Source organism: Heloderma suspectum, chromosome 1 (assembly GCF_057233095.1).
Source record: "Heloderma suspectum isolate Gila_16-S chromosome 1, 16-S_ref, whole genome shotgun sequence".
NCBI lineage: Eukaryota > Metazoa > Chordata > Lepidosauria > Squamata > Helodermatidae > Heloderma > Heloderma suspectum.
The window spans coordinates 310,027,237-310,045,727 of record NC_139458.1 but is presented as its reverse complement, the minus strand read 5'-3'; the positions used below and the strand labels follow the sequence as shown (position 1 = coordinate 310,045,727).

Below are 18,491 nucleotides of genomic sequence, written 5' to 3'. Positions count from 1 at the left end.
GTCAGAGAATTCCGCCACGGATCTCGGTGAGGCCGAATGCCAGTGCATTCAGCCCCCCGAAATCTGTGGCGGAATGGCCTACCACCCCCCTGCCCCCTCATGGATCCCCCCCGGGACGAGACGTACCTGGGGCGGATCTTCCGGGCAGCGGCGGCGGCGGCTGCAGCGGCTGGTCTTCCGACCGGCTGCCGCCGCCACCATTTGTCTTGTAAAAAAAAAACAACAACGAAAAAAACAAAAGATTTACGTAGACTATCATGGCTGGGTTAAAAAATCAACAACAAAAACAATGTGATAGGCTACGTAAATCTTTACGTAGCCTATCATGGCTGGGTTAGAAAAAAACGCGTACGCAAATGGCGGCGGCTTCGGCCGCCGCCATTTGCATTCCTTATTTTTGGCCGTCTTAATCTATGTAAATATTTATGTAGACTATGACGGCGAAAATAAAGGGGAACGCAAATAGCATAGCGAGCGCTATTTGCGTCCCTTTTTGATTCGCCATTTTAGCCTATGTAAAAATTTACATAGATTAAGACAGCAAAAATAAGAAATGCAAATGGCGGCGGCTGTAGCTGCTGTTTGCATACACGGTTGTTGTTGTTTTTTCCCCCAGAGCCCTCCGCGCTGGAAATCTGGCTGCGGACGGCTCTGGCCTGGCTGGGCCTGGCCGGCTGCTCCGCAGAGCTGCCGCGGAGCACAGCTGGCCGTGGAGGTTTCCGGGGGGGAGGAACAGATCGCCTCCCCCCCATCGAGGATTCCGGGGGGAGGGATGGAACACCTCCCCCCCACCATCAACATTATGCGCGGAAAGGTAAGTGACTTTCGTACATCCGTAGTTAAAAGTGACTAGGAACGTCGGAGAATTCCGCCACGGACTCCAGAGTCCATGGCAGAACGTTCCCACTCACCTCCGCCTCCCGCCGGATCATCGCGGAACCGAATCCTCCTCGCCGGCGGCTCCATTCCGCAAACGATACGGCCGCCATTGCCGTCCGTATCGCTACTGATGAGAAACTTGAAGTGATCCGGATGCAAATGGCATCCGCTACGCCATTTGCGTCCCTGTTTCTTCTTGCGATAGGCTACGCGTCTGTATTTACGTAGCCTGTCGCGTGAAAAATCAGAGACATTTTTTCGCGCAATAGGCTACATAAATAGCTACGTAAATGCAGACGCGTAGCCTATCGCAAGAAGAAACAGGGACGCAAATGGCGTAGCAGATGCCATTTGCGTCCACATCACTTCCTGTTTCTCATCAGCAGCGATATGGCATGGCAATGGCGGCCGTATCGCTTGTGGAACGGAGCCGGCCGGTGGCTCCGTGGACTCACCGCGGAGTGGAGCCAGCCAGCGTGGATTCCGGGGGAGGAGAGGAACTTGATTGCCTCTCCGCCCCCTGCGGAGCCCAAGTAAGGGGATTCGTACATCCCTAGAAGTGACCACTGCTCATTTAGAATTTGCCTATGTTATTGTAATTTTATTTGTTCTTTAGCCCAAAGCAGCATACATTAAAAACAATACACACAAATAATTACCATCCAATAAAATAAGTTACAAAAATTTAAATTTCCTTAAAATACAAGGTGATTAAAGAAGAACTAGATGTACTAAAATATACTGCAAGATTCCTTGGATGATACTGATTACGTGAATCCTTTCCGATCTGCTTCTATCCTGGTTTTGGACAGAAACTGCCATGGTTACTCTAGAGGATAACTTGTGTCGGGAGATGGACAGGGGAACTATACCCTTGCGGATCTTCTGGATCTCTCAGCATTTTCTGAAATAATCAGCCATGGAATCCTTCTAGGCCTAGCTAGGCTAGGGCTGGGGTAGGCGCTGTGCTGTGGTGGTGGCTCTAGTCCTTTCTTGAGGCTAGGCCCTAGTGGTGTTGGGGGACTCCTAATCTCCCTCATGGTCTTTGGTTTACAGTGTGCCACATGGGTTCGGTTTGTCTTCCATGCTGTTCAACATCTACATGAAACATCTGGTTCAGGTCACCCAACAGTCTCATAAGTATATGGATGGCCTCTAGTACCTCTGTTTTCCATAATCAGATCATAGAAGCGCAGTAGAAGTTCTAAACTAGTGTTTAGGGACAATTTTAGATTGCATGTGGGTGAACAAACTGAAGCATCCAGACAAGATGAAGATGCTGTTGGTTGGGGATCCTGATGATCCAGGGAGAAGTGTACTGTCTGTTCTGAATGGAGTTATACTCCCCATGAAGCATCAGATTTGCAGCTTGGAATTGCTCCTAGATCCCCAATTTCCATCTGCTACATCATTTTCACCTTACACAGAGAAGTCAAACCTAGCCCTAGTCACCTCCAGGTTGGATTACTGTATTGCTCTCTATGTGGGGCTGCCTGCCCTTGAAGACAGTCCAGAAAATTGGTGTCAAATGTGGCTGCCAGAGTTCTGGGAAAGACTAAGAGCATATTATTCCAAATCCCTTATCAACTACAGTATTTGCAATTTGTTTCTAGGTTCAATTCAAAGTGCTGGCCTTTAAAGCCCTAAGTGTCCTGGGACAGGATGCCTTCAAAATTGTCTCAGGCACTGCCCTGGAACTCTGTTCTGCTACAGAGCCCCTCTGTGTTCCCTTGGCATCTGAAGTATGACAGCTGGGCACAAGAGATAAGGTCTTCTCAGCTGTGGCACCCAGACTGGTGAACAGCTTGTCTAGGGCAGGGTGCTTGGTTCCCTCACTGCCTGCCTTTTGGCATGTAGTGAAGACAGTGTTTATTTGACTTCCCCATGATGTTTTAAATGTGGAGTTTTATTGTTGGTTTCTGTTTATGACTTTGCATTTTAAGATTTCTAGTTCTTTTTTTGTGAGCCCCCTTGAATACACTTTGATGTGGAAGGGCAGAATAGAAATAATCCCTAGAAGTACATAGCAGCAATAAACACATATGCTCAGCCTTATAAAATGCTTTCCTGTGTTTTAAAATAATAATTTCATATTTGTGGAAGATGATCAGGGAAGTAACCAAGTGAACTTCCCTTGGAAGTGATTTCTACAAGATGGTATCATAACAGAGAAGGCCCTGCTCCCTCATAGATTTTATCTGGGTAAATGATGGAAAACAAAGGAGGTGAACAGGATTGGCTGCCTTTGTCAGGTCATTTCAAGGAGAAAATATTAATCACTATATTTTGTCCAGTGTTAATTTTTGTCAAACTGCAAAAAATGTCTGCTCATAACCTCAATTTATAATCTCCATAATTCCAACATATCTCACCCAAGGTAAGTGGAACAGTTTGTGTGTACCAAGCCAGTTTCTCTTCAGATCTTTTTTGTCTTTATAATATCCCTAGTTTATCTGTGATCTCTCTACTTTTCCTCATATAATGGTCTATTAAAATGTACTGCATATTTGCATACTTGGAAGCAAGTTCCACTGTGTTCAATGAAGCTTACTCCCAACAAGTGTACATGAAAAAACAGTCCTGGTCTTACAGTCCCAGAAGGTTCCTTCCAGAAGGAGGGTTTTCTTTTCTGCATATTAGGTGTACTGATTAGGTATGTCTGGCATCCACAAGCCACAGAGGGACTGTGGTATTTCCAGTGCTGATTTTGGTTGTGCAGATAGGCTAGCAGGACCAGCACAGGCTGTGGAGTCAACAAGATGGGTGACTATCACAGAAATACAAAGCAGGCTAGTTCGTACCTCTTTTTCAGATACCTCTTTCTCAAACACCATAGCAAGAAAAAAACACGCCGGTCTTATGAGAAGCTTTTATCTGTACCTTAACCCAGTGCCAGAAGTCAGATAATAGTCACCACATTTCTCTGTGTCCTTTATCTGGATTTGAGCACAAGATGTTTGGAGCAAGGCTCATCTCATGTGGATTTCTATAAATTCAACCCGCTCTGCAGGGATAGAACATGGCACACTGATCCAAATAAGATATAAAGGTCTTTATTTTGTTGCCAGTATATAATGTATTCTGTTTTTCTAAGCCCTCTCATTGTTTAAAGCAATGTGCTAGTTAATGGGGGGGGGGTGTTCCCTTGTTTTAAGACAGCCTTCCCCAACCTGGTGTCCTCCAAATGTGTTGGACTACAATACCCATACTGGCTGGGAATGATGTGAGTTGTGGTCCAACACATAATGGAGGGTACTAGATTGGGGAAAGCTCTTCTAAAAGCTGAAGAATGTTCTAAAAACCCTGAGGTGCCTGCTGTGACTTTAACCCAATTGCAGATTGTTATGTTCCATTCCTTTCAGGAAATAAAAATCCTCTCTGGTGTTTTGTTTTGTTTTTCTCTAAAATAATGACAGCTTCGTGTTTCCCTCCAAATCCAGACCAATCAGCCCTCTTCTGGACCAGAACACCCCTGATTTCACAACATTTTGCTCTGTAGGAGAATGGTTGCAAGCTATCAAGATGGAAAGATATAAGGATAACTTTTCAGCTGCCGGTTACAATAACCTTGAGACTGTGGCCAGGATGACTATTGAGTAAGTGGATTGCGCACCTGTGATTATAAAACTGGATACAACGCCCCACATCCTGATCTTTTATCTTAAATGGTACTCATAGCAGCTCAAGTCACCATAGTTTCAGCACAAATATAGGAGGTGGAGGACACAAGCAATAGAAGAGTAATCAAGTTTTAATAATAGAAGAGTTTTGTGTTTTTAGAGGACTGGTGGCCACCAGCATTTTATAAAATAAAACATAAACTAGTACTCTGGGAAATTACACAAAATGGATTTTATCCAGTGGAGGGTTTGCCTGAGTGGAAAGTGCTTCTGGTCACACCAGCCAGGGCACCCAGTTTTCACCAGTTGCCCCTAAGTACTGAAGCCCTCTGCGCCATACGCCATTCAGGTCTGCGGGGTCCCCCAACCCTCAGCAGCTTATTGGGGTAGGGTTGTGAGATCAACAAAAATCAGATGCTTTAATGTGTATATGAGCAGAAGTGTTTTTTTGCAGAGGCAAAGCTATCATTCCAATTGGATACAACCCAATATTAAAATACATGGGGCTGGATGCAGAATCATTTCTCTACCGGCAGGTGAAACGGGATTTCTTCATCCTCTGCTCCCCACTGAGGGGACCTTCCAGAGGAGATTTGGAAAGTGTGCAAGGGGCTGCAGTGGAGAAAGAGAGGATGTGGAAATACTATTCAGCTAGCAGTATCCTTCCTTGGGCAGAGAAATGATTCTGGATCCAACCCACTGGATTTGAATACACCCTTGCTTCTCTGCAAATTCTTCCATTTGCAAAAGGAACCAGGATCCAGGGGAGGCTTCCCTTTGGAAGGGAGCAGATGGCATTTTTCCCATTTCCCCTTCCCTCTGCAGCCCCAGAGCAAACATTTGGAAAGCTGTGGGTGCTGATGCTGGGGCTGCAGGGTGAGGGGTGAAGGGGCAGCTGGGGAAATTCACCACCCCAGACCCTTCCTCTGTTGAGCACAAGTCTTGTTCCAACCCATTGTTTAAAAATAAGGGGAAGCAGATGCACTAAAGAGGAACCAAGGAGATCCTAACAAATATCTTGTAGCAGGGCCATCTCGAGACCTGAGGGATTATCTTCACAGAAGCATCAGGAGCTCCAGACAATCCACCCTTTAGTACCAGAGAAGTTACCAGATTTTAGGGTGATCTCAATTCCAGTTGTCCTCTGACGGACAATTGCTAAGGAATCTGCGTCCTCTGCTTCAAATACCTTTCTCCTGTGTGACAGCCACGCACACCACAGGGAATCTGCAATTTAAAAGTGATCTGACCTGAGGATACTGAGTATCTGGGATGCAATCCTGTACCCACTTACTTGAGAGTAAGCCTCACTGAAATCAGTGGGACTTACCATCTGAACAGACATGTATAAGATTGTGCTGCCAGTCTCTCAGACAAAATGTAAATGGGCCACTACCCTCCCTAAGTGGCATAATTCCCTCAGGGCAAAGGTCATACTGTCTTCTTTGAGAGAACCTACGACACTTTCGGAAAAGACAGTAGCAATTGTAAATGGTATTTTCATTCATTTTGCCTCACCATGCCCTCTATCAGCAGGACGCACTGAGCTTTCTAAATCATAGAATGGCTGCCAGAAAAATCAGACATACCCATACTGATATCCCAGGTGCACAAAATGTTGTCTGTTCTATGAATGTTGCTGTTGTTTCTTTTCAGTCCCTGTACACTGTCAGTTAAATGCCTAATCATTAACCGTTTTCTTTCCCCCTCCTAGCGATATTATGAGCTTAGGCATCACATTGGTTGGCCACCAAAAGAAAATCATGAGCAGCATTCAGACTATGAGAGCACAAATGTTACATTTGCATGGCACTGGCATCCAAGTGTGATAGACGTTTCTCCCTTATGAGGGAGATGACAGACTCGAGAGAACAGTGCCGGCCTTCAGTCTGCATGAAGTGCTGCTAGAAGACAGACACATGATTTTCTGGGTCCTTCCTGCAGACAACAGAAGGCCCACAAGAAGCACCTACAGACTTGAACTCCTAAGTGCCACCAGAAAGTTACTTAAAAAGGGAAAATGGATCCACCGATGGCGGCAACGAAAGCAGTGACAATAAACAAAGTACTACCTGAAACACCTATGAACACCTTGAACTCTCTAACCTCCTTTTTATCTAATGGACTTTTTCAAGTGTACATAAGGGATTTTAAAAAGAAAGAATATATTTGTCAGAAAAAAATCATGATATTATTGTTAAAGTCAACAAAATATTTTCCTTAAACCTTTGATTTCAAACTCCCTTAAAAAAAAAAAGAAAGAAATCAGTTGTGTTCTTTCTTCATATAGACCTTCTTTTAGTATGACATATCTTTAGACCTTCTTAGTGCTAAGCATGACACATGATTACACTGGGGACTTTTGAAAGATTGTACAAGTTTCTAAAGACACAAGAAGTGTAAGTGAGAAATGTGTGTGAGGCTGGCTACTGGGTGGGTGAAGTGGGGTTAGGGTAGGGTTTTCTTTATGAAGTTTACTTTTGTCTGTTAATTCCACACCACACTGATGTGGTTTGCTAATTGGCAGGAAATCAGGAAAAAAAAGAAGTTGCCAAGAGTTCTGATATTTTTGGAAATAATTTTGTATGACTAATCACATGATCTCTTTAAACAGGACATGAATAAAATGGAGAACCTAGCAATAATGTTCCCTAAAAAAAAATCCTAGGCACTTTTAAAGAAATGGTTTGAAAGATGACTTTAGTAGGTTGCCTGGGTTAAATGGAAGCTGTACATGTGCAACTTTAAACATGTTGAAACCCCTTTCATTGAAAGATGGATTGTAGGTGTATCCAAAGCAGGTACAATACTGTAGTGTTGCCTAGCCTTTTAATCAGAGCACATTGGGGGTTTATTGGTGCGTGTGTGTGTGTGTGCGTGCATGTGTGTTTGTGGCTTTTGTTTCAATATTCCACATTAGAAGGTCTAGGAGAAAGAACTGGCAAATGGTCAATATGAGATTAAGTTGAATGTAGTCCCTCTTGCAAAAATATATAAAGCTGTAGGTGTGCAATCCAGAGGACAGTAGGAGTATCTACATCTCATTTACATTAGGAAATTAGCATTTAACTGCTTAAATTCCATTGCTTTCAATTGAGACTTCATCCCAATTCCGCTGCATACCTACTCTCTGGTGGAGTAGTGAGCATGCAGATGATCTCACATATGACATCATCCCCTCATAAAGACCACCCCATTGGGCGTGCAACCAGTTCACACAAATTTCCATCTCCTTTCTGATGCAAAGAATTGTGCTCATTGTGGGAACCCACTTTGTATGTGAAGTCGTTTGCCGGAGGAACAGAGGTGCTCCTCTACCTCCTGAATTGGAGCACCGCCACCACTAATGTATGATCTTGGTATGAACTAACTTTTTCTAGATTGCACCTTTCAGGCACGGTCCAATCCAGCCAGAGAAAGTTATGATTCAATTGAAATCAATGTAATTTTAGGGCTTAATTGTGCTGTGAAGCCCCAGCAATTTCATGGGGCCAAGTACACCTAACTTCCTTTGGATTGCATTCCTCCTGTTCAAGCCCTAATAAAATGAATGAGAGGTGAGCAACAGATGTGGGGCTTGCACAAAAGATGTTCCTATCAGATGGTGCCTTTGGATTTTCTATTAGAGCTGTAGAGTGTAAGGCAAGTGGCAATTCAGAATTTCAATGCTTTGTTTTGTTTTTTACAAGCTGCTCTAGACACACACATTCATTCAAGACTTCTGACTGAAAAGGTAGCTATTGAGTGAGAGAATTCTTAAAAAAAAACAGTTTTAATTTAATATATGCGTACTTGAGTTGAGTGAAATGTAGAACTACCATAAGCAATAACAAAGTGTGTTGCAGGAATATATACAAAACAGGTGATGAATGCTGTCAAAAATATCATGAAAATCATGAGCTACCCCAGCAGTGAATAGCTGTACTTCCAAAGAGAACTGGGCTGCTCCCATTGGTTTTCATAGAGAAAGATCCCAGGGATCATTCATATAAATTAAGTCTTGTTTGGTAATGTGGGCATCCACAATATATATATATATATATATATATATAACCCTGTAAATGTTCCTTTGTAAAACTTGTACATTCTATTTATACTGTCTTGTTTTGTACACACATTTCTGTGCAGTGAGCTCTGACTACATTGAAAATGCACTATATTTTTCTATTTTACTTACAGAGTATCACACACACACACACACACACACACAAAGAACATTTTTCAGCACTACATAATGTGTTTTCCCACATTTAGGACCAAAGATAGTGACAGAAAACTCAAATGGATCATTTGCCCTCCCCCATTTTTTTCCTTTTAGAGCACTGTACAGTGTTATATTTGTCATTTTATTTATTTGTTTGGTTAGAGAAATCATTTTGATTATACTAATTTTTCTTCTTTTCCCCTTTGTAAAAGAAATCTGTAAAAAAAGGCAAACAAAAAAATATTTGAATTAACATAATCCCATTACATAGACACTTCCATTTGTAATCTTTGTAATAGACTGTAAATATATTTTTGGAAATATAACAGTGTGAATAAGGGTTATTTTTCATTGTCTGTCTATATAGCAATCACAGCACTTTATAGTCATAATTCCTCCATAATCTTTGGAAGTATTTAAAAGTTCAGGTGAATCTGTAGATTTCATATTAAACTGTGAGTTTAATTGTGCTCATGTACACAGTTGAACTTTTCTCCCAGGTTTGTAAAATCATTTTTCTCAAAGTGCTTGTATCAAAATAACATTCTGTAGACGTATCGCCTGGGAATTAAGTACAATTGGAATTACCGCTTAAATATCACACACAGCAGCCTAATGCCTGGACCCAACAAGGGCCATGCACACACAGAATCTGTACATGTATCCTTGGCTACATAGAATCATGGAACATGGATTGGAAGGGGCCTATAAGACCATCGAGTCCAACTCCCTGCTCAATGCAGGAATCATGAGAAAGCACATGCAACATGGTATAGTGTGTACATTCCTCAAGTCTAGAAAAAAAAACAACCATCCAGCTGGCAGCTGCACAAACCGCATCCAGTCAGATTGCCAGCGATTATGCCAATCACATGTTTGGGAGCAGGAATAGAGAAGTGGGGTAGGGATTTGAATAGGGAGAGGCCATAGTTCAGTGGTAGAGCACGTGCTTTGCAAGTTCAATCCCCAGCAATTCCAGGTAGCTCTGGGAAAATCTTCTGCCCCAAACCCTGGAGAGCTGCTGCCAGTCAGTGTCAACAATACTGGGATAGATGGACCAATGGTTTGACTTAGTAGAAAGCAATTTCCTGTGTTCCTATGAAATGCAGCTTTACATTCTCCTCATCCCAAACAGATGACTGGTGCTATTGTTGACAGCTGGACAGGTCCTGAATGGAACATTTTCAGCCAGAGGGAAATACATGCTCAGTAGCTCAGTGTTTTGCTCACGGATAGCTGGACTGGTGCCTAAGGCTGTAGCTCTAAACTCGCTGAATTTGATTGCAACACTTCCACTGACTTTAATTGCTTTAGCTTGTGCCATTAACTTTCAAATTTATGTCCCTAGTTATATCCCTATAACCTCATGCAGAGATTTAGAAGCTAATAGTTTTTGCTTTTTGTGTGTTTGTGCAAAATAAAATCACATGGGTGCAATACAGCTTGGTGAAAATAACTACATTTACTAGAAAGTAACAAATATATTAGCTTGAATGTTATGCATATTATAACACTTCATCTTCTTGATCTAGGGAGAGGATGTACAAATTGGATCGAGTTTCTGTATGCACATCCCCTACTTGATTGGGAACAGAACTCCCCAAAGGGTGCTATGAACAGTGCCTATCTGCTGTATATCTGTATATCTGTAACAGCTGTATATCTGCTCAGAACAAAGCCTCCCTTGACCAGGTTACCAGCCATTTGTTGTGTGACTCATGCTACATAACATATCTCTGGGACAGTGTGAGAGGTCATAACTACATACCTAAATGGTCAACATTTAAGCATTCCTTTTTCTTTAAAAACATTTTTAAAGTATGCATTAATTTAGCCTAAAATCTCAGTATGGAATCTATAATAGAATTTCCCCAACGGCCTAGTAGTTCTGTACGCCAGAATTCCGATGAATATTAGGAGGACTTGGACGCCTATCTTTATGATTTGTTTGTTTTTAAAATTCCAAATGTAAGAGCGCCTCCGCACACACAAAGGTTTCTCCATATTTAATAGGAACTTCAGAGCACAAGAGATGGAATAAGAATCAGCATTCCTGGAGAAAAGATATAACATGCTTTATTTATTTCTAAAATTTATAAACTGCCCTTCATCCATGGTGATGTACATAACATTAAAAGCAAACAAATCCAATATACAAGCTATACATATTAGAAGACAAATAAAGAGTAATACTCTAGTGGGTTTTGTAACTGTAACACTATCTTCTGACTGGATTGCATCCAACGCACAGTTTGCAATCTCATACACCTTCCAGGCATGGGATGAAGTTATAGGTACCATGAACCCAGTGTGCGCCAATCCGCCAAACACCCCATTCAAGTTTCTTGTTATGGGAGAATGCATTGCCACCAGGTGTTCAATTGGGGGCTCCTTCACATGGAACTTTTATCCTGCTATCGAGATTGCTTGCTCACGGAAGTTTGCACGTCCTTTTCATGACCTCATCAACCTCCAGGGCACACCCAGAGGTATCTCCTGGTTATTCCATCTCAGAAAAGTCCAACATTAATGAACTATCTTTTAAAATCGGAATGTTGTGTGATTAAAACAGCCACTAGATGGTGCTGTTTCACTGAGTTCTATGGAACCTTGAAAATTAAAAGCTTCCCCTCTCAGCAATCACGTGCTTGCCGTCTGGGATCCGCTGTAAACACGGAAAGCCTCCACAACAGGAGGACTGTGGGTTTTTTCTTTAATGTAAAGGCAGCCTGTATAAACAAGAGCCAGGTGCTTATGTTTAAAATCATAGTTACTCTTCTTGAGGTGCTTGAGTGAACATACACACCATGTAAACCTGGGGTGAGTCCACTCCAGAACTTGAATGAGGCAAATGCCTGGAAAAGCCTAATACCTTCAACAACAGGAAAAGTACATGTAGAGAACATAGGTTTTGCACAGCATCAGAATAAAAAGAGAGTTTACACTTTTATTTGTAGACCCCATCCACACAAATTGACCTAGGTTTGACATTGTTTAGGACCGAATGATTTGCATGTCTGCTCTGCATTGGGAAAAGAAATATGATACAGTTCTTGCTGCTACCTTCATTTCTTCCCCCTACCTTTTTGTTGCACACAAGTCTTCAGAACTGAAAGTCTTACATTTCTAATGTTAAGCCATACTTATTTCCTTGTCACATTTGAATCCTGTCCTTCTTCCAGGGAGTAGTGTTTTAACTGTGCCGGATTTGTCTATATATTTATTTTCCACCATTTGTTGGGGGGGACGACAAAAAGAAGTGTTACCCCAATATCTTGGGAAGGGGTGAGAATGTTGTAGAAAGTTCTCAGTGTGCAGGGCTTCATTGCTTACCTCCCTGTAAGGAGGTGGCGGGTGGGGGGCGTTCTTTATTTTACATCTTTTGGCCTGTTCTGTGCTTTGCCTTCTCTCCAGCTGCTTGTGCTTCCTGAAAAGCCCCCAGAGCAGGGTGAGCAGAAATTAGATCTTCAGGTGTTTTGGACTTCAATTCCCAGAAACCCCTGCCAGTATGGCTAAAATGGTCAGGGATGTTGGAAGTTGAAGTCCAAAGTATCTGGAGATTAGGGCAGTGCAAGGACCCCCCAATCCGAGTCAGAAGACACTTTGTGGCTTTGGAGGCAGGCCCGATTTGGCTCAGGCTGATTCAGGGGGGCCCTGACCCAAGTTGGCCCCGAACCTAAACATGGATTTGGATGGCCAAAATCCCACTTCAGGGGGCCCCGACGGCCCCACACACACCCCCAGCTCCTTACCCGGGCCGCTGCCGCCTCCTCCGCCACCACCTCTGTCGTTGCCTTTGTCGTAGCCACCGCCTCCATTGTCGTCATCACCTGGAAGTTCCTGGAAGTTGCCATTTTAAAAACACGACTCCCTGCAATAAGAGCCGGCGCATGTCCAGGCCTCAGGAGCTGGTAGCGGCGATGACAGCCATCGCGACAGCGGCGGTGGAGGCGGTGGCGACAGCAGCGGAGGCAGTGGTGACAGAGGTGACGGAGACGGCAGCGATGACAACAGTGATGGGCAGCTCAGGTAAGGACCTGGATGTGCCAGCGAAGCTGGGCCGAGGGTGCCAAAGCTCCAAAGCGCACGAAGGCACTTCAGAGAGCTCCTGACCCACTCCGGGTCATTCCGTGCCCGCTCCGCTTCACCTCAGAAGGGGCTCAGAGTGACCCGAAGCAGCCCGCTTCAACTTGGGCTTTGGGCTGAAATTGTGCTGTCCTGCTGGAGATCTACTTTCTGACCACCACTGCCCTAGAGGACTTAACCATGGCTTCCTCCTTTGTGGAGGAAACAGTGCTGCTGCCTGCTGGGCACCTGAAAGCTAAGTGAAAAGTGTAGTAGTTGCTGTAGTTGTTGTTAAAAGGACTTCTAACAACAACGAAACGAAACAAAAATGTCTCACTTAGTTTTCAGGTACTCCACAGGCAGCAGCACTGGAAAGCCCTGAGGGAGGAAGTCCTGGCTAAGTCTTCTAGGGGACTTTTCAGAAAACTCAAACATCAGGAGATGCTGCAACAACAGAACAGGATAAACATTGTAAAAAAAAGAGCACATACACATATCCTTCAGCCATTTCCGTAGAATAAGGTAAGCACTGAAGCCCTGCACACTGAGACATGCCTCTGAAATTCTCAAAATCCTTGTGAAAGAGGCAGAAAAATGACTGCCTCTTTCACAGGGAAACAAGGAGGTTGTGAAAAGCCAGGCGGGGTTTCGGCACAGCACGAGTTTTAACCTCACAATAATCCTGTGAAAAGGCTAAGAACTAATGATGTGTCAAAACCTATTCTATCTATCTATCTATCTATCTATCTATCATCTATCTATATCATCTATCTAATATCTATCTATCTATCTATCTATCTATCTATTTTAAAAGTTTTTATACCACCCTTCAGTTCATAATTTCCAGGGTCTAAAAATAACAATACAATAATAACTAATAAAAGGCTAGAAACAATACATTGCTTCAATTCAGACATTTAAAAGAGGGGAGCTGGAGCCAAAGGTCATAAACAACATTCATAAGCTTGCCTGTTTAGCCATTTCATTCTCAACATTTCTATGACATGTGTGTGCTATTTTACTTTTGAACTATCTCCAGCTGTTTTTGAACTATCCATTCCCCCTCAGTTTCCAAGGTTTTCTTTACAATTATGGGGTCTAGAACTGAGTTTGTAAAAAAGCAATACTGATATTGTCAATATGCTAACTTTTGCATTCCATCGATGAACTTGAGTTGATGGAGAGATCATATCAGATACGTATAGTATTTGCTATGACGACCTTTCAGTGCACTTTGGAAAGGGCTTATTAAGTCGATTAAGGGAGAAATTCTATGGCTGCTAGACAATGGCTAGACGGCCATAGGACATGTTGTTTTCCAGGAACCGACCTCACAGCCCATGCTCCGAGGTCGGTTCCCAGACAACTGACCTCCTTCCGCACTTCCATGCTGACTCGGAGGCAGTGCAGAACAGCCTCGTCCTCCGCGCTCGGAAGAGGAGTGCAGAGGGGCCAAAATGGGGCAGGGTTGGGGGCGTTCCAGAGCGGGGAGAGTGGATCTGCTTGTATGACACATCCTATGTGTCATAAAGCAGCCTCGTCTCCCGCTCAGCCCCCCTGTGGCTAGACAGCCGAAAATGGCTGTCTAGCAGAAAAAGCAGGGCAGGAGAGGCACAGAGGGAATGATCCCCCCTGTGCTTCTCCTGCCCTGTTTTGGATAGGCGGTCGCCTCCGAGTTTGGAGGCGTCCGCATATCCAGTTAGGACTGCTCCCTAAGAGCATTTTTATAAGGCTATGAGCCACCCTAAGAATATTCCATTTATATTTTGCCCTGTTACTTGTGACTCCTGGTCACCAGCAGCCAGTTAAAACAGATCTTACAATATTTCTGAAACATGTTTGTGCCTGGACGGTAAAGTTAAGCGAGCACTTTTAGTGAACCTCAAGATCATGGTAGGGAGATAGGAGGGGAGAGTTTTTCAGGCTGCCATACAGGCCTTTATAATCACATTGAATTGAGCCTGGAATATAATTGTGCTAAAACAGTGATGTAATGAGCTTCCTGCGGCCTAACCTTGTCAGGAGAAGGACCATACCACTCTGAGCTGTCATGAAGAGCAGCCCGACAAGGAATATATTACAGTAGTCTAGCCACAGGTGTGTTAACACACATGTGGCCAATTGACAGGCCCCCTGTATATATGTAAGGGATCTTTTAACTAAGCTGCTGTGCACCACCCTGGTATTAGAGGAATTAGGAAGTCTAAGGCAAGCGCTTTGAAATAATAATATACCATTTATTACGAGTTAAACATAGGAAAAGTTACACAGTTATTGTAAATGTGTTCAAATAAGAACCAGCATTTATAGGGTTAACAACAGTATACCATAGATGTTAACAGTCCTAGCAAGTATAGCTACAACAGAGGCTAACAACAAGTACAATATGTACTCGATTTCCTAATGGCGGCAGGGGGGGAAATATGTCCAAATATGGGAAGGAGGTGGGGGTCAAAAGAAAGATGTACACAGTGACAGTTATGATCCACTCTGGTGATTCTGGTGAGGTGATTGTACAAATGAAGGCGTTCTGGGGAGATATGGCTTAGGGCTGTGCACCGCTTTGGCCCAAGGCCGGAGTCGAAGTGGGTTGCTTCAGATCACTTCGGCGCTTCGGCACCCCTTGTGCAGCTGCGCCAGCTCCTCCAAGTCCTTATCTGAGAGCTGTCCACCACTGTTGCTGCCACTGCTGCCACCACCTCCATCGCCGCCGCCTCCACCACCGTCATGGCCCTTGCCAGCTCCGTTGACACCTCCACCGCTGCACCGCTGCCATCATTGCCACTGCCGGCTCCTGAGGCCTGGACGTTGCCCGCCGGCTCTTATTGCAGGAAGTTCCAGGGAGTTGTCATTTTAAAAATGGCGACTCCCTGCAATAAGAGCCGGCGTGTGTCCAGGCCTCAGGAGGCGGTGGCAGCGATGACAGTGGAGGAAGCGGAGGCAGTGGAGGAGGAGGAGGCGGAAGAGGGGAAGGTGGTGGCAACGGAGGCAGTGACAGAGGAGGACGAGGCAGTGGCAGGGTAAGGAGCTGAGTTTTTGCACGGGGGTGTCAGGGGTTCCCCAAAGTGGGATCCAGCCATCCGAAACCTACCTTTCATGGCGGCCCAGTTCTGACACTGTATTGGGATTTTAGCACTTGGCAACGCAGTGTTATGAAGGCATGAATGATAAACATGAGGCCCAAGTCTGAGAGAAGAAGACTTGCAAGAGAATGTGATGTTGATGACTATATTCCAGACATCTAAGAAAAGAAATGTGGAAGAAGAAGTAGAAGCTTGGAGCATTTAGTTGTGGCAGAGGTGTGGTGGAGGGAGAGGCAGGAATCGGTCAGCCTCAATATAAGAACACTAAATGGGAAAAAAAATATTTATAGCCCCATCAAACATTTAGGATCTCAGTGTCTGAAGGATTTCATCACATACATGCTGGACTGCTAGACGATTTAATTGGATGCAGGAAGGAAAGAAATAATATATGGATTATGGTGAAACCTTCAGTATCTTGCATGATTTTTTAAAAGAAAGAAATAATCGCCTTTGAAGAAGTAGCCAGCTTTCAGTAACTCTGTGACATTAGTTGCAATCTAAAGAAACATAAGCGTGCCTCAGTCCCATGGAAATCAATAACTGAAGCCCCATTGGCTTCTGGGGGACTGAAATGCACTTAAAGTCCTATGGATTATATCCATTATCATCATCATCATCATCATCCAGCAGCCCCAGTGATAGTTTTCCGATGTTATACACAAGTGTAATGAATAGTCCTGGAGAGGCTGGAGTGTCTGGTAGCTACCCAGACTATGGCAAAGGTAGTGTCAAGTACTGCTTCACTTTTTTTCTTTGATGAGGAACAAAGAGCAACAAACTTGGCAGCGTGCTGTGGGAAATCATCATCAGGCTCAATTTATATTTTTCTTTATTTAAAAGTACTTTTTCTTGGTCTTTTCAAGCGGAATCATTCAAAGTTGCTGTTGGCTGGTTATTACTTTTCATTAATGTCCCCCACCCTACCCCACTCCAAAACACCTCTGGTCCATTCTTTTCTTATGTGCTTGATGGCCCATATATTCAATGAGAACATTCATGGTCACTACTGTAAAATAAATACATAAACAATGAGAGCATTTAATCAGTCTTCTGAAAAGGTGGGGCTAATGCATGCATAAACCTCCATCATTGATCCAATGAAGTAATTTGGTGCAGTCCCAAAAAAGCATTCCTAAATCCCATTTGTTATGTGATGAATGCTACAGTCCTATGGGACCATGGCTAGTTAAGTATTTCTAAAAAGAAGAAAGAAAAGTTCTTCTACTTTCCCAACTCTAACACCTACACCACCAATCCAGCATTATTAGGCAGGTAAGTTTGACAGAATCTTTAACTCTTTGCCAAGTAACTGCACAGAATCCTTGCAAAATGTGCAGCCTACTGCATTGTATCTGTAGTGTAAGGACATGTTGGCTGGAGCACTATTTATTTATTTATTTATTTATTTATTTATTTATATACTGCCCAATAGCCGAAGCTCTCTGGGCGGTTCACAAAAATTAAAACCAAACAGCACACAATAAAACAATTTAAAATATATAGAATATTAAAACCACAATATAAAAATACAACCACAATAAAACCTAGCAGCAGCGCAGGAGTTTAACATACAGATTTAAAACAGCAAAGCTAAAAGTCTAGAAAGCTAAAATGCTAAAATGCCTGGGAAAATAAAAAGGTCTTCACCTGGCACCGAAAGGAATACAATGTAGGTGCCAGGCAAACCTCACTAGGGAGCTCGTTCCAGAGCTGGGGTGCTACAGCAGAAAAATCTCTCCTCCTATTAGCCACTCACCTCACTTCCTTTGGCAGGGGCTCATGGAGAAGGGCCGCTGATGATGATCTTAAGGTCCGGGCAGGCACATATGGGAGGAGGCAATCCTTCAGGTAACCTGGCCCCAAGCCGTTAAGGGCTTTGAATGTTAATACCAGTAGGGATGTCAGAGAATTCCACCACGGATTCTCTGGACCCCCGGAATCCGTGGTGGAACGGCCTCCTGCCCCCTGCCACCCCATGGAATCCCCCCGGGACAGAAGTTACCTGGGGTGGATGTGGCGGCGGCAGTGGCTCCGGCGGCAGCTCTGGTGGTGGTGGCGGCTGCTGGTCTCCTGGCCGGCTGCGGCCAGGCTGCTGCAGCGGCCACCATTTGCATTCTTGCAGCTGTGATAGGCTACATAAGTATTTTCGTAGCCTATCACAGCAAAGGCAGCCACGCAAATGGTGGCCGCTACACCATTTGCGCCCCTGCTCTTTGCCGTGATAGGCTACGTAAGTATTTATGTAGCCTATTACAGTAAAGGCAGCCACACAAATGGTATAGCGGCCGCCATTTGCGTCCCCACTCTTTGCCGTGATAGGCTACAAAACTACTTATGTAGCCTATCATGGCTGCTTGTAAGGATGCAAATGGCAGCCGCTACGATGGCCGCCATTTGCGGCTGCAACAGCCTGGCTGCAGCCAGAACTCCGGCTGTGGTCGGCCCTGGCCGGTGGCTCCATAGAGCCACCGCAGACAGAGTGGAGCTGGCCGGGGAGGATTCCGGGGGGAGGTACGGAGTGCCTCCCCCACACTGCAGATGCCCCGGTGTGGAGCCAGGTGAGTATTTCGTACATCCCTAAATACCAGCACTATGAATCAGGCCCGGAAATGGACAGGCAGCCAGTGCAGCTGGAAA

The 18,491-nt window shown here is 44.2% G+C and overlaps 1 protein-coding gene across 2 annotated transcripts in view; it reads left to right on the top strand.

Moving 5' to 3' along the window:
• EPHA7 (EPH receptor A7) overlaps positions 1 to 8,251 on the top strand; it is a 262,568-nt gene extending 254,317 nt beyond the window's left edge. For both annotated transcript variants that reach the window (XM_084827132.1, XM_084827131.1), the window contains 2 exons: positions 4,320 to 4,475; positions 6,214 to 8,251. In XM_084827132.1, coding sequence (XP_084683258.1) covers positions 4,320 to 4,475; positions 6,214 to 6,328 — 271 coding nt within the window. In that variant the 3' untranslated portion in view covers positions 6,329 to 8,251. The remainder of the gene's footprint in view (positions 1 to 4,319; positions 4,476 to 6,213) is intronic.
• Positions 8,252 to 18,491: the final 10,240 nt, after the last annotated feature.